This window comes from Loxodonta africana, chromosome 26 (genome assembly GCF_030014295.1).
Source record: "Loxodonta africana isolate mLoxAfr1 chromosome 26, mLoxAfr1.hap2, whole genome shotgun sequence".
NCBI lineage: Eukaryota > Metazoa > Chordata > Mammalia > Proboscidea > Elephantidae > Loxodonta > Loxodonta africana.
The window spans coordinates 11,989,609-12,005,835 of NC_087367.1; the positions used below are offsets into that span (position 1 = coordinate 11,989,609).

The 16,227-nt window shown below is 39.6% G+C and overlaps 1 protein-coding gene across 23 annotated transcripts in view; it reads left to right on the forward strand.

Moving 5' to 3' along the window:
• NRXN1 (neurexin 1) overlaps positions 1-15,892 on the forward strand; it is a 1,235,746-nt gene extending 1,219,854 nt beyond the window's left edge. For all 23 annotated transcript variants that reach the window (XM_023557243.2, XM_003417609.4, XM_064277107.1 and 20 more), the window contains one exon: positions 15,339-15,892. In XM_023557243.2, coding sequence (XP_023413011.2) covers positions 15,339-15,646 — 308 coding nt within the window. In that variant the 3' untranslated portion in view covers positions 15,647-15,892. The remainder of the gene's footprint in view (positions 1-15,338) is intronic.
• Positions 15,893-16,227: the final 335 nt, after the last annotated feature.

Sequence of the window (16,227 nt, forward strand, 5' to 3'; positions counted from 1 at the left end):
TTTAGGGGAGAGGAAAAATACCATCATTTGATATTCTTTTCCGGGGGGGGGGGCAGGAAAAAAAAGTTGAGGCCTCTGGCCTGCAGAGCTTTTGAGGGCAGGAATGATTAGCTTTCCTGCCTGCTATTATAATCCCCTTGGTTTTCCTCCTCACACATTCAGAAATCCTCTGGGCAACAAGACTTCCCGGGTGGATGCACCTACACCCCTCCCTACCCCCCACGATGGATACCTTCTATATTCCCTAATTCCAGGCTTGACATCCTTCCTTCTAACAGTCTCAGAGGGGAAGCTGTCTAATCTTTCACCTCAGCTCATGTACTTTCACCAGAAAGAATGCGATCTTTTCCCAACAAAAGAAAATTGAGACAGCAGTAGCTTCATAACAGGAATATAAAGAAGATCTCACCCAAAGGAAAGCGGCATGCTGCCCCATTGCCCAGAATGACCCCTGCATCTGTAGGTCCTCTGCAGGAACCCTAGTGCGGGGAGGTGCACCCAGGACCCAGGCCCAGCTCCGCAGTAGAAACTCTTTGCCGGATTTCATCCAGAATGCACCATGGAATTCCAGAACAGGAAAGGAAGGAGGGAAGAAAGAATTGACCTAACAATTTTAAAAAGAAATCCTAAAACTTAATTAAAAGAGTAATTTTTTTCCCCAGGTAATAAGCCTTGCTTCCAGCTATTACCAAAGAGTGGTCCTGAGTGATCGATTTCATGACATCTCAAAACCTAAAATACTATCATGAAACTCGAAAGAGAGAGAAATTTAATTCACTCTAAACATAGACGCTCGGGAGCACTGATCCATAAAGACAGGGTATTTGGCAGATAAACAAACAAGTTCCACCTGTCACACCACAATTACCGGCCTGAAACACATGCCCAGGAATGTAAAAGGCCCCATTCACGCAAGGAAAGTCACAGTTACAGCTACCCCACGGAGATACTGTCCTTGGTCATCATCACAACTGATGGAGCCAAGGCTTGCAGTATATACTGGAGAATTATCTGGTTGTTTGGGAGAGCTGCTCCCTCAGTGCCTTTTGTGTGGAAGACACAAGGAGAATAATCAGACCATCACGGCTTTTGTGTAGTACAGTGGTTAAAAGCTATGACTGCTAACCAAAAGGTCAGCAGTTCAAATCTACCGGCTGCTCCTGGGAAACCCTATGGGGCAGTTCTACTCTGTCCTATAGGGTCACTATAAGTTGGAATCAATTCGACAGCAAAGCATTCGGTTTTTGGGGGTTCTTCTTCTCAGAGCACTTTCGCATGTTTTGACCTACTTGATCTGATTCTCACAGTGACCCTGTGAGGTAAATCACATAGGTGTCTCCATTAGGTTTCTGAGGAAGAAATGTTAGCAAAGGTCAAGAGATTGCCTGGGGTCACTCACCAAGTTAGGAGCAGTGCTTGGACGAGAACCTAATATCTAATTTGATATTCTTTTTACCACTCTGCATTGCTTTCCTGAGATTCTGTGGGATTTAAACTTTTTCTATTGAAAAAAGGCAGACAGATGGCAGAGAACGAAGTGGAACAGGGCTGGAAGGAGGAGAGCTGGGCGGTGGCTTAGAAATGAGGCCTAAAATGTCCACTGTCTTTCAGAAAGGGATAAAAACTGAAAGAGCGGATGGTCCTGCAGCTGTAAGAAATGCAAACACATTGAGTGAATGAAATTGTAATTATCCACATACAAACCCGGTTTTGAATTTTGGTGACCCCACTTATTCTTTGAAGCCTAAGTGCCCTAACCCCTTAGGGACTCAGTTTCTTTGTCTGTAAAGTAGTGATAATACCTATGCCACTGAGATGTTTTGAAGAATAAATTAGATAACACCTGTTTAAAGTACGTAGCATAAAGCCTGTCATATAATAGTTCAATATTACTACCCTATACTACTTTTTCAATACAAATAAATAATAAGAAAAGATTATTAGGGGTTGCAGTGAAAAGAGTCAGAAGTTATAGTATCTGTGCTGGGCATCAGTTGACAAGTTATGTTAAAATATATCTTCGAAGGCTAAATCCATGGAACATTTGGAAGTTGAGGTAGAGGGTTTTAATAATGCAACATATTTGTGTATTTAACCCCAAGGAATTGTGAAGTCTTCCCTGAGCTCTTCAAAAGTTTAGCTTGACCTATATCTGTGGGAAAAAAAGGAGGGCTCTAGAAACTTCTGTGAGAAATTTGGAAGGAATGCAGTAGCATTCACAGGCACGTACATGCACGCGCGCGCGCACACACACATACACACACACTCTTCATTATTCTTGCTAAAGTCACCATGCCGTGTTTTTGTCCATGAACCAGGGACACAGTGGCTAAGAGCTCAGCTGCTAACCAAAAGATTGGCAGTTTGAATCCACCAGCTGCTCCTTGGAAACTTTATGGGGCAATTCTGCTCTGTCCTATAAGGTTGCTATGAGTTGGAATCGACTCAACAGCAAGTTTTTTTTTTTTTTTTTTATATGAACCAGGTTTCCCCAAATTCCTGCTTCCAAACCCAGAGAGTCCTTGGAACATGTAAAGCTAGATTGTTCAACATTCTATATGAAAAAAAGTGAAATGCATCTTAAGATTAAGAGTGAGAAAGTTATGTATTTTTGGGTGTTGTAGTCAATGAACTCCCAGGAAGAGAAGCTATTTTAATATCCATGAATTTGGTTGAGTAGAATTTAGTAACCAAAGTATCATCTCCATTTCAAAATATAGCTCTTCTTGCATTTCTGAAATATAATACATTTTTATGAAAAAGACATACAGACTCTCCAGGCCCCCTAGCTTTGAAACTGATTTTCTGAATTATTAGAGATCCGGGTTTTCTTCTGCTTGACAATTTTGGAAAGTTTGACCTGATTGGCGAGCCGCTTTTTGACTCTCTCACTCTAATAGTGACAGGACTGAAAAGTTGCAGTGTACCCTGGAAGCTTCTGCAATTACTCTGTTGCATTTGAATGAAAGAGCTCCAAGCTCGGTGGCAACTATTCATAGTGCTGTGAATGTCAGCTGACGTAGTTGTAGATAAGGCATCCAAATGAATCAAACTAATGATTGCTGTCTTGGTTGACTTCCACCATTGGAACTAAGTGGCATACTACTTGGGGCATGGGAAAAATAAATGCAGATGCAATATTTGCTCCAAGCCCTCATTTTCAGGGTTAGGTCTTCTGGGTGATTCCCTTATGTTTATGCATATTGACTCCAATTCTGAGCACAAAAAGAAAACACTAAAAGGAGAAGTGATTTCTGATTTAATGTCAAAGAAATAGCATATTTACCTCTTTTACTTAAGATCTGATAGGAAATGGAAGTTAGGGAAGAATTGAGGTGAAATATTTTGGAAAGAATTATGCCATGTTACCATCAGTATTTTACCCACTTGCCTATCATCTTGCCTCAAAACTTGAAATTCAAATTTCTTTCACACTTTCTTAACAGTGACATTCATCCCAGTCTACCTCTTAAAATCTGTGAACTTACAAAAATGTTTTCCTCTAATCAGACGGAAACACATCCATTTTGCAGCTACTGTGTTCAGTCTCCATTATACATTGTGTGGTAGGGACAGTTATAGTAGACAGAAATAGAGTCAAAGGAAACTATCAAATGATTATAATCTACCTGGGAAGAGAGGAATAAAATATGACAAAAAAAGGAAACTTTAGATTTCAGGATAATACAGAATCCATAATAAATGGCCAATGTCCTATACAGTTGACAGAAGGGAGGGGTGAAGTTGGGATTTTTACAAATCTTCCCATGTCGTCTTGATTCTGTTCTTGCCATCTTCAGCCCATTGTCTCCCATCTCTCCGTTTTTCTGAAACGTTCAGAGGTTTTCCAGGATGTATCCCAGAAGGCCTGGCTCCTTCTCCTTCAAGTCTCCTTTCAAATACCTTCTACTCAGAGAAACCTTTTCTTGATGATTCCTTCTAAAGCTCCTCCACCAATTATTCTCCATCTTAGTTCCCAAGTTTTGTTTCTTCTATTATTGTATTTTTTAACTTAAAATTATTTTATTTGTTTTCTTATATTTTCTATTTTATTTCTAATAAACTGTAAATTCTAAGAAGGGAGGGCCTGTGACAGTCTTGGACCCGTTGGTATCTTCAACATCTAATATGGTACCTGGAAAATTGCTGTTTCTCAGTAAATTTTATTGAATACTTTAATTAAAATTTTTGTCTATTTTATTTTCCCCTTTTTTCCGTTTCTGTAAATTAACCAACGGTAACAACTTGGCAAAAATCTCTCATATACATTTTACTGTGTTGCTATGATCATACGTAACCATAGGATTGTTTGCTCTCTCACTTTACAAAAATGGGAGAACCATATGAATTATACTTGCTTTCCTCCTTTCCTAATATGTTAGGGGCCTATCTGCAACAAGCCAACTTGAAAAATGGGCTTGTAAAAGGCAGTCACAAAAAAAAAAAAAAAAAAATGTTGCTGTTGATTCCGACTCCAAGCAACCCTATAGGACAGTGGGGTTTCTTAAGGAGTGGCTGGTGGATTCAAAGTGCCAGCCTTTTGGTTAGCAGCTGATCTCTTAACCACTGCGCCACCAGGGCTCATATGACCCTATAGGACAGAGTAGAACTGCCCCATATGTTTTCCAAGGAGCACTTGATGGATTCAAACTGCCGACCTTTTGGCTAGCAGCCATAGCTCTTAACCACTATGCTACCAGGGTTTCGTCAGAGGGCAGCAGCTCTCCATAATTAACTGCACTGCCCATTGGCGACATCACAAGCATTTATTTACTTATGTAGCTGTTAGGACACAGATGAATCTGTGGGGTAAGGCTCATCCTGGGATCCGCCTCCCTCAGACCTCCATTCCAGGGTGAGTTGATGCAGGAAGTCTCTTTTGCACATTTAAGGCTCCAAGTTTACCCTGCAGGCAGAAGGCCACAAGGCAAAGGGATCTAGGGGTTTCATACCTCGGAGTGCATGGGAATAGGGAAGAGGAGTAAGGGCAAGGGGCCTTTGTTGAGCCGCACCTGGCTTGGCCCTCCTGTTACCAAGCTTTGTTCAACTTCAAACAGCGTGGCAGTTCAATGACCATCAGCACTTGACCAGAAAGACTATTTCTTCCTCCACCAGCTATGAAATTAATTACTTTAGTAAAATTAAGTTGCCATAGTTTAGAGCAAGCTTTCTCTGACAGACAGAGGGGCCTGGGAGAGACCCAGTTCCCAGCCTTCCTCTCAGAGAGTGCTCTGAGCCCAAGGCCTCAGCTGAGGCAGCCTGGATGGAATCATAAAGGCAGAGATCACCCTTCCAGCAATATCCAAAATGGACTGGGCTCTAACTCCTATTTTTAACTCTGTTAAAATTCCAAAGTTTGCATGTGCTGTAATTTTATTCAACCTTGGTCCAGTTACTAGGTTTTCATGTTTTTTTTTTTTTTTCCCACCACAAGCAATTTGTTTACCACAAGCAATGTTATAATAAATAGCCTGTACTTACATATTTATGTACCAGTGCATTTAATTCTGTAGGCCGTATTCCCAAAACTAAAGCTGCTCAATTAAAATATTTGTGTATTTTTTAACTCTTTGCTATTGTAAATGTCAACCATATACTAAATGAAGGAGAATGGCATGCTGAATCCACAGGCACCCACCTATGGCTGCAGTTTATCTACTTGTAACTTCAGTAGATATTATTGGATTACTTCCTAAAAACGACTGAAGAATTCATATTCTTGCCAGCCCAGTTGCTCATTTCCCAAGGAAGCCTCCTTTCTAGTAGGGGATGTTATCACCATTTCTTTCTTCCTTTTCCCTTCGAATTTGTTGGTTTAAAAAAAAAAAAGCCATCTTCTTATTTTATTGTGACTTTCCTTCTAGTGAAGTTGAGCATCTGATCCTCTGTTTATTCATCCATTTGAATCTCTTCTCTATTTGCCTGTATATAGTTTTTGTCCATTTTTCTAGTGAATTGTGTGTCTTTTTTGATGTGATTGGTAAGAGCTCTTTATATTTTAGAGGTATTAACTCTTGGTCTGTCACATGCGATACAAGTATTTTGTCCTTCACTCTCCCATGTGTATGTTCACTGCACTGGTAATCTCTTTTGCCACATAAAATGATTTCTTGGTTTAAATAAATTCATCTTTTCGTTTACGGCTTCATTCCATGGAGCATGATTTATGTGATAGATTCCACCATGTCTACCTTCAATTATCTTCTCACTTTCTCTCTAAACTCGCTATGTTCCAGCCACTCAGGCTTTCATTTGGTTCCTGAAAAGCAGACTCTTTCCTTCCTTCAGGCCAATCCACATGCTGGTTCTTTCTTTTGCCCACTTTCCACTTTAGTAACCTGTAGTCATTTTCCAGGTCTCAGAATATGTTTCACTAATTCTTAAAGATCTTTCTCCTTCCTCTGTCTCAATCAAAAACCTCTTTCTCCTCCTGCATGGAACCTATAGTATTCCTTCATCACGTACAGTCCAGTGTCACTTTATGTTTAACTATGTTGTCATTTGTTGTATGTCTCTTTGTCTCAGTATATCTCAAGGTCCGTGAGCATGAACATCAAGTGTGTTTCATTGTACCCCCCAGTCCCTAGTACAGTCCTTGGCAAGTAACTCGAGTGAATTTCTTAGAAATCATCATAGAAGAGAGGGTATTTAAGGTAAGCCTTGAGGAATAAGTAGTATTCAGATAGGTAGGAGAAAGAAGGTCATATGTGCCAGGCATTGAGGTAGAACCTTTGATGGTGTCTGAGGATAACAATGAAATTAAGACTGTAATTTCTTTCAAAAAGAGAAGACAAATTTAGGTAAGTGGTTGTGGGTAATCCACGAAGGGCCATGAGAACTGTTATGTTACGTGATGTTACATTACATTATGTTAGGTGTGGTTCAGTAGGTTCCAACTCATAGCTTCCCTATGTACAACAGAACAAAACATTGCCCAGTCCTATGCCATCCTCACAATTGTTGTTTTGCTTGAGCCCCCTGTGAAACTTTCAAGGGTTCTATAAGAAAATTTCAGGCACAATGCCTGTGGGAAAAGTCTGTGAATCTTGTAGATGGCTAAGCTGTGTAACACATAGTTTTCAGCACATATGGTAATTAAATAGCAACCTTTGGTAAATGCTCTGACCATAAGGCTTCCCCCAGAGATGAGGGAGTGAACATATGTTCCTCAGTCTATTCAAATTCAATGTCACTAAAGCCACACATGCTGTGGTTGTCCATTGCATCTTTCATTCCATATGGTGCCTTCTGAAGCAGTGACCAGTCCTAGTACATATTCTCTGTCACACAAGTATGGGATGAGTTTTTCTCTGCCTAGCATCCGTTCCAATGCAATTCCTGTTGATGTGGTTAGGTGCCTTGGAGTCAGTTCCAACTCATAGCAACCCTTTGTACAACAGAATGAAACACTGTCTGGCCCATCATCACAATCTTTGCTATGCTTGAGCCCATTGTTGCAGCTACTGTGTCAATCCATCTCAGTGAGGGTCTTCCTTTTTTTTCACTGACCCTCCATTTAACCAAGTATGGTGTCCTTCTCCAGGGACAGGTTCCTCCTGTTAACATGTCCAAAATATTTGAGACGGAGTCTTGCCATCCTTGCTTCTAAGGAGCATTCTGGCAGTACGTCTTCCAAGGCAGATTTTTTTGTTCTTCTGGCAGTCCATAGTATATTCAATATTCTTTGCCAACACCATAATTCAAAAGCATCAATTCTTCTTCGGTCTTCCTTATTCATTGTCCAGCTTTCACATGCAATGCAGTTCTAGATGTCTGGAGAAGATGATGACCCTCTCAACCTCTCAGATGCAGCCCCTGCACGTTGCTTCAAACACTTGCCTTGGGGGCTTTGAAAGCAGTGGATGAATATGTCAGACCAAGCAGCCAGGCGAGGGCCAAAGACATATTGATTTCCAAGATCTTTCTCAATCTCCAATTCATTGGGGAAAGGCCAAGATGTATCAGGCGTGTCCTCTTTCCAGCCCCTTCTCTGACCTGCAGTAGTGAACTTGAGAATGTGCAGAGCATGGGTGGAGTTGTACGGTTGGAGGGGACGATGCCTGTGACTTGAGACATCTTGCATCCGTCGCTGCTCCGGATAACACAGTGGGAGTCCCAATTAGTGCAGGACGTAGAAATCATTGCTTACCTGCTTCTTGCAAATGTGGCATTTAAACACACATTCTTGTGAGTGATTTGATCATAATTGTTTGTTCTGGCCTACATTGTATTAAAGCACCAAAATGGAAAAAATAATAAACCTTTTTCTTTGAGACAGAGGGGGAAAAAAAAAAAAAAAACCCTGTGCTAATCTCAATTCACAAACACCCCAGGAGTCTACAATTCCAATTTTCTTTTCACAGTACTAATGAAACTGGGTACTGGAAAAGTCAAATCTTCGCCTGTAAATCTGAAATCATTTTCAAGACTACCCTAGAATTACAATGACTTCCGCATCTATTAAGACACGGTACAGAGCTCTGGCCTAATGTGATCGTTTCAGGAAACTCTTTTTATGAGATAGGGTGGGCACAGAAATTTAATATCGATTACTTTTGGTTTAATCTATGATAAAACCAAGAAGACTGGCCAAAGATTTTTAATGAGAAAAAACTCAATAAATGCATCTTGCCAATAGGTTTTAAAAAGGAACATTGTAAGACAGGCTATATAACACTCCACTTAGCAGAATGCTGTGTTGAGCATTATGGAGTTTTATGATCCTTTCTATACCACACCTGATCTGACATATATAGCACCCATTATATTTTTTGTCATTGACATGTTATTCTTTATATTTTCTAAAGCTTGGCGATCTCTTATAATTTCTCTTACCCTTTCAAGCTCAAAAGCTGAATTTTTTGTTGCCATCAGTATACGGTGAAAGGCTTGCTTCATCCATAATGTGACAGGGTCATGGTTGATGACATACCTATGCACTAGCATTCTAGATGGAAGAAATAAAACCAGCAATAAAAATGGCTTGGAAACTACAATCTCACCCTGCAAAGCTAACTTTGGAAACAACATAAATATAATAAGATTACAGTGGAACAGCTCATCCAAGTATTCTAAATAGCTTCATAAAAGTGACAATTTGAGTGATAAAGAGCATCTGATGGCGTGGTTATTGCCTTGGTCAACTCATCAATGGAAAGATAAGGCCCCCCCACCAACCAACCCTTCATTCTATGTCAAGAGATTTAGGACACTGAGCACCATTTCTAGCGCAGGATTGTACAAACATAAATCAAGAGCAGTTTTCATTTTTATTAACAATGTTTTATTACTACTTTTCCAATCTCCGAACAAATAACCAAAGGATGCCAGATCCTTTCCATTGCAAAGTGAAACCTCTTTAGGAAAAAATAACAGTATAACAAAGTGTATCTGTTAAAATGTTCAGTTATTTTAGACCACCCGTTGTGAATCTTTTGGCTAGGTATGTAGGCTTCATGTGTCCTATTTGTGTGAACTAAAATTTTAACTATTAAACAGTGCAATTAAACAGTAGCAAATTGGTCAATGCCATCTCCAGTGCAAAGCTTAACGGCTTCATGTGTGTCTCATACTTGCCTCCACCTGCTTTTTTTAAAAGCAGTCATCTATTAGTATTTGTTTTGATAAAGTATAAAAGATTATTCTGTAAATAAACTTTGAAGTTAAATTCTACAGTAAAGCAGGCCAATATAAATCACAAAGACTGTTCAGGTGAAACACTCGCAATTAGACATTTTTGCCTTTAAAGACTGTTTTATATTGTGATTTGAAATTAGAAACTTGGCAGGAAGTTTTGTCGATCATTCGCCATCTTCCTAAAGAAAGCACCCACCCCGAAAGACAGAGCTCTGAAACTTTCCAACCTGACCCTTATTTACCTGGGGAGGTGGCAGGAGACACGCCTACTCTGCTCCGGGTCTGAGGCCACTCCAAAATAAGTCCTGGGCTGGCAGACGGACATCCAGAAGAGGAAGGAAGGGGGTAGGAAGAAGCACAGAGGGGAACATGGGAGGGACATCAAGGACAAGAGAAGCTGATACGGAACGGGACCTGCCACAAACTGCCCTCTCCCCTCCACACTACAGCCCAATGTGCCTCTTAAACCTGCTTGTCCTGTGACCTTTCTTAACTGGGTCTAATTAGTTCCCGTTTGGAGAAATGCGGTTCTTTCTTTCACACACGCAGTGCCAAGGATTGTCAGAAATAAAGAACACACATCAGGACAATTCTCTTTCATGTCGAGGCAGTTTAAAATAACCATCTCAGCAAATTCAAGGATAAGCTAATTTTTTAATGATCTTACTTTTTGATTTTTTTATACAAAGCCATAAGTACATTTATTATTCTGTTTATGTGATAAGACACTGGAATATATCTTTTACAGTTAGTGCAGTTTTTTCCCAATGGATTATCATCTAGTATGAATAAATTAGTTTAGAGTAGAATGTGGAAATATGTTAGTAACTGTCCATAACACTTGAAAGCTTGTGCTTACCTAAGTAATCACCATACTCATTAGGACAGTGGTAAACAAGAAAAATCATAGAGCTAGAATACAGGGTTTTGGGTAAATCTACTGGCTGAAGCAAACCATGTGGCAAGCTAGAGATCATAAGATCTGGCCAAAGATTTGGGGGAGGGGGAGGATGAGAGAGAGACAGAAATAAAAGAGAGAGAGAAATCATACTTAAAAAACCACTTCTGATCTATCTTTTAAAACAAAGTCATTGACCACTGTTTCTCAATAGGTGAGTGCTAGGGATATTTCCGTATCCATTTGGCTGAGACGTGGCTCATACGAAAGGTCCCATAACCCTGTGACATTCCTTGTCCTTGCCGATGCAATCAATAGCTTCTGAAACACTTAGGGTAAAATGCCAGCAAAAATCAAAGCCTCCACATTGCCACTGAAGGTGCATCTGTGATCTCCTCATGCGTAATAGACAAAGCAGTGCACACTCGATTCCAGCTGACCCAGAGGGGATAGGTGATGAGGGGTCTTCTTCAGTAAAATGGCGGTAGTCAGGATGACTGGGAAAACTTTAATGAGTACAAGGTTGTCTCTTCTACTTAAATTGTCCTGGTGTGCAACTTATTATTATTATTATTTTTTTTTTTGAGTCATTGAGTCAGCTCCAACTCACGATGACCCCATGCACAAGAGAATGAAATGTTACCCAGGCCATCTTCATGATGTGCTTGAGTCCAGCGTCGTGGCCACTGTGTATTTTGAGTACCTTCCAACCTAAGGTGCGCATCTTCCAGCACTATATTGGACAATATTCTGTTGTGATCATAGGGTTTTCACTGGCTAATTTTCTGCAGCAGATCACTAGGCATTTTCTTCCTAGTCTAGTCTAGAAGCTCCACTGAAACCCGTCCAACACAGGTGATCCTGCTAGTATTTGAAATACCAGTAGCATAGTATCCAGAATGAAGGCAACACACAAGCTATCAGAGTGTGACAAACTCACAGACAGGTGGTGGGAAATAAGGTATAAATGGGCTTAAATACTTAGGAGATTTCATCTACTCTTTTTTCCCCCTTGCTAGTGACCAAATTAAAATATATGTGCCACAGCCAAAGTTGAATACTTAAGCAATAACTATACACACCAAGTAATGCTTCAATGCCCTAGGTAACTCTGTGGCCCCCACCATTAAGTGTTCACATCACCTGCTGGAACAAAGAAAGGGAGAAGGGGTAAAAGTAAATTTTAGTTCATTTATTTTTATTATTATTTTATTTTTTTTGGCATTTCTGAAAAAATATGGTGCAGTTTTCTTTTTTAAATTATTAAAAATATCTTGTGGTTTTGTTTATTATGGAATGTAGAGAGAATACAAAATTCTTAAATCCATAAAATAAAAGAATTGCTTATGTGTTTCCCTGATTACATTCCACTTGTTCACATTGTTATAGTTAAGAGGTGACTGTATCTCTTTTTTGTATAAAAATGTAAACAAATTATATAAGAAGACATCCAACCTTATTAGCCATTTATATTATCCTGTTCATTTAAATTAATATTAAAATTCCTCAGAGATTTCTCAAGAATTGTCAAAATAAAACATGAATGATAATCAATCAGTGAAAACCACATTTATAATTCAGAAATATATTTAAATTTATCTAGCCTTTATTTGGAAACCCTGGTGGCATAGCAGTTAAATTCTACGGCTGCTAACCAAACGGTTGGCAGTTTAAGTCCACCAGGCGCTCCTTGGAACTCTATGGGGCAGTCCTACTCTGTCCTTTAGGGTCACTATGAGTCGGAAGCCACTCTACGGCAACAAGTCCCTGAGTAGCCTTTATTTGCGAATGGGGGAGAGATGTCCCATTAGCACTTTATAGTATGTAAGTGCTTCTTATCTCTGCACAAATATTAAGAAAAATAGTACTTGGCCTTTACATTTGAAGCGTAAGTGGAAATAATTTGTTTATTAATCAAACATGGAAGCAACTGCATATTCCATACAAATCTGTAATGATATCTGTGGTGACTCTTAACATTTTAACGTGAATCGGGAAGAAATAGGATAAAATGTTTCTTCATTGGGTTTAGGTTTTAGGGTTTTTTGTTTGTTTGTTTTAAGTAATCTATTTAAAAAACATGATATTTGAAATCTTTCTATATGTGTGACGTGGAGATATTTTAAGTCTGTGTGTGGCTTAAGCAGCATGTAGACTGGTGTTGCAAAAAAGACATCTATTTTCCCGCAACAGGAGGTATTTATCAAGTGCATATATGGCAAAATTGAAGGATTTGTGGTTTTCCTTTGGTCTTTATTAACTCACTCTAATTTTAACATTATTTTTTTGTTGTGCTGTATGCACAGTTTTTTGAAAACACACTAAAATGTTTGAGTGGATAAAAATAAAATTGAAATTATTGGATAAGATGGTACATTTGTGAGACCTTTTCCCAACTGAAATATATACATACACACATATACATATATTTTCTTAGCATACAAAAATTAAACGCTGCGTTCCATTAAAACCCTGAAAGTTACTAGCGTGCACTGTATGGTTAGGATTTTGCCTTTACTCCCATTATTCTCTGTTAGACAGACAAAGTGATGTAATTGTGAAAATGTGTTTAAAATTAAAGCACTCCATCAAGTGGGGAAAAAAATGATTTAAATATAATTCCTTGTTTCAGCTCTTCAGACTCCGTGATAAAAGAATGTTCTATGAAATGAGCAAGTCTAAGGGTGTCGTTTAGTGAGGTTAGCAGCTGAGCTAATTGGCAATATCTGGCAAAGATGACTGTATTTGAGGCACAAAGTACCACCTTTGGTTTATCAAGTAGTGACAGAATTCCTGTGGTAGGTTCTGTTCTTCTAGAGAGGAAATTAATTTTCTGTAATCAAATACTGTGGATTATAGTCTTTGGCTCCTTCTACCTTGCCCACAGAAGCAACTCCCAGGCATTTTATTCACCAATGTTACCTGGGCTTTTGTAAAACAGGCGGTGGCATATTCAGCATAGAGAGATTTCACGTGCTACGTTTTGTAGCTCCAGAACACAGCATATTGCTGCTTGGAGCCTGAGAGCTATTACTTTGTAAGTGACTATATTCAGAAGGCTTTATGTTGGGAAGGAAAGGGAAGTAACAGCAAGAAACCCGAGTTTAGGTAGAAGAAAGCTTGGTGACGTTTGGAAACGGAATTGCAAAGCAGTGTGGCGCTATATGGTTCGTAAATGATTCCAGGCAATACATAAGAACTTTTGTAGAAAGATTAAAAGCAATTATTAAATAATAGCTAAGGATAGTGAAATAAAAGCTCAACTGTAGTCTTCTTGAACCCTTCAATTCCTGGTGTTTGTGTGTGTTTAGCCAATATACATGCAATTTTGAGGTTCTTTAAATTTGTTCTGCATGATTCACAAAGAGTAATGTTTTGAAAGTCAAATCATTTTTAAGTTATTAGCTCTGACAGGTGATCTTTTTCTGTAGGACAAGGGAGAGGATGAAGATACAGGAAAGGATAGAAAATACAATCCATGAAGAAAAATGAGCTAGGGTCATAAGTGGGATGGAATCCTCTGTATCTAGTTCATATTCTCTTTTAAATGAAAATCAAGTTTAGTAAGTAGAGGAAAAGGGTCCCCTCTCCTCCCATCAATCAGCTGAATCCCAGGCCTTTTCCTCCCCAACTGTGGTCAACTCCAGTGCCTGACGAGGCCTTGGAGAACCCGTTAAGACGCCCTGTGATACATTTCTTTTACCTCAGGAAAAGCCTTATTACACTTTAAGAAGTCTGAATGAGAATTCTGTTAGCTGAATCAAGGTGGGCCAGCCAGACCTTTATTTATTATCATCTATTTTTTTTTTAATTAGGTACTGAATTTTGACTCAAAGCCAATCTAGAAAGTATTTGAAACCAAGAAAGAATACTTTCTCCTTCAAAGTTTAGCTTTGGTGATTGTCTTACTACCTCGAACAAATAATATATATACATACTCATGTAAACACACTTCTGTCAAAGAAGAAAATTTGTTCTGTTTTAGTTTGTAAAGATACGACTAAAATTAACGCTTTAAAATGTAGACAATTGGACCTTTCAAAATTCCTGGATTGGCTTATTACTCAATATTGTATTCATTTCATCTTTCCATTGATATCGAAGGCAGCATGAATTCTAAAGTAATCCTACTTTTAGCTAGCCTGATTCAGAGTCTGGAGTTAGCTTTAAATGTTCTGTGACATCGATTTGCTTCTGAAAGCAATGCTATCTAATATTATAGAGTAGGGCTGTTCTGATGTCATTTTTCTTGTTAGGTTTATGGCTTTTTTACCCAATACACCAGCATGGCTCTTTAGAGTTAAATGGAGCATATTTGGGGATGCACTCAGAAGACCCTGTTAATAGAATTTGTATGTGTGACAGCAAATATGGTGACAAATCTCTGCCCCAGTGCTTGATTCGTGTTGTTGGGTATCATTGAGTGGATTTTGACTCCCAGTGACCCCATGTGACAGAACAGAAATGCCCCATAGGGTTTTCTTGGCTGCAGACTTTAAGGGAGCAGATTGCCAGGTCTTTCTCCCAGGGAGCCACTGGGTGGGTTGATACCACTGACCTTTCACTTAGCAGCCAAGTACTTAACCATTGAGCCACCAGGGCTGCTCTGTTTGATTCATATTCCCTGATTTTTAGTGACCAGGAGGCACAGGGATTGCTTCATTTATGAGCCGTATATGCTTCCAAAAGCCTTAAGTGCTGATCCATTAGGTGCAGAAATAGATGATAAATGTTATATATAGCTCTCTGTCATTCTGTGAACTCCATGATCACTTCCTGTTTGTTCTCCTCCTCTTCCCTATAGCCAACCCCACCCGAGCAGGCGGGAGAGAGTCATACCCAGGCTCAGCAGAAGTGATCCGGGAGTCCAGCAGTACCACCGGCATGGTCGTCGGGATAGTGGCCGCTGCGGCCCTGTGCATCCTCATCCTCCTCTACGCCATGTACAAGTACAGAAACCGGGATGAAGGCTCATACCATGTGGACGAGAGCCGCAACTACATCAGTAACTCAGCACAGTCCAACGGGGCTGTGGTAAAGGAGAAACAGCCCAGCAGTGCGAAAAGCGCCAACAAAAACAAGAAAAACAAGGATAAGGAGTATTACGTCTGATCCCACGATCTGAAAAGGACACGTGTATAGAAATAGTCTTCATTTTATCTGAGACGTAATATAAACTTATTTACTTTCCTTTTTATGAAGCACATACAAAAAGAAGACAGGGAATGCAATCAGGAAGGAAAGACTGTTTTTAAAAACAAATGAAAGCAAGTATCTCATGCTCTTCTTTCTCAAAAAAAGAAATAAAACAGGGGCCAATAAATTCCCTAACATCCACAGTGTTTTTCATTTACTCTGCCTGTCTTTATGTTGCTGGGATGTTCCTAAAGACAGCAATGACTGCACGCATTCATAAGGGAAAGGAGGATTACAACATCAAGGCACAACACAGGAAACAACACAAAACACAACACACACACAAAAAAGAAGCTACCTATGATCCTGGATTAGCCAAAGTGCTAGTGCTTTCGTGAGACATCAGTTAGCCCGATTGCCAGAGAAGACTCTGTCCTTTTGACTGACTCACCCGGCAAACCTCTCCGAGTTTGCTGCCTATCGCACCTGGAGCAGTGGTTGGAACTTGCATTGGAAACAAAGTGCTGGCTTTTTTGAAGACTTGTGTAGAAACACGT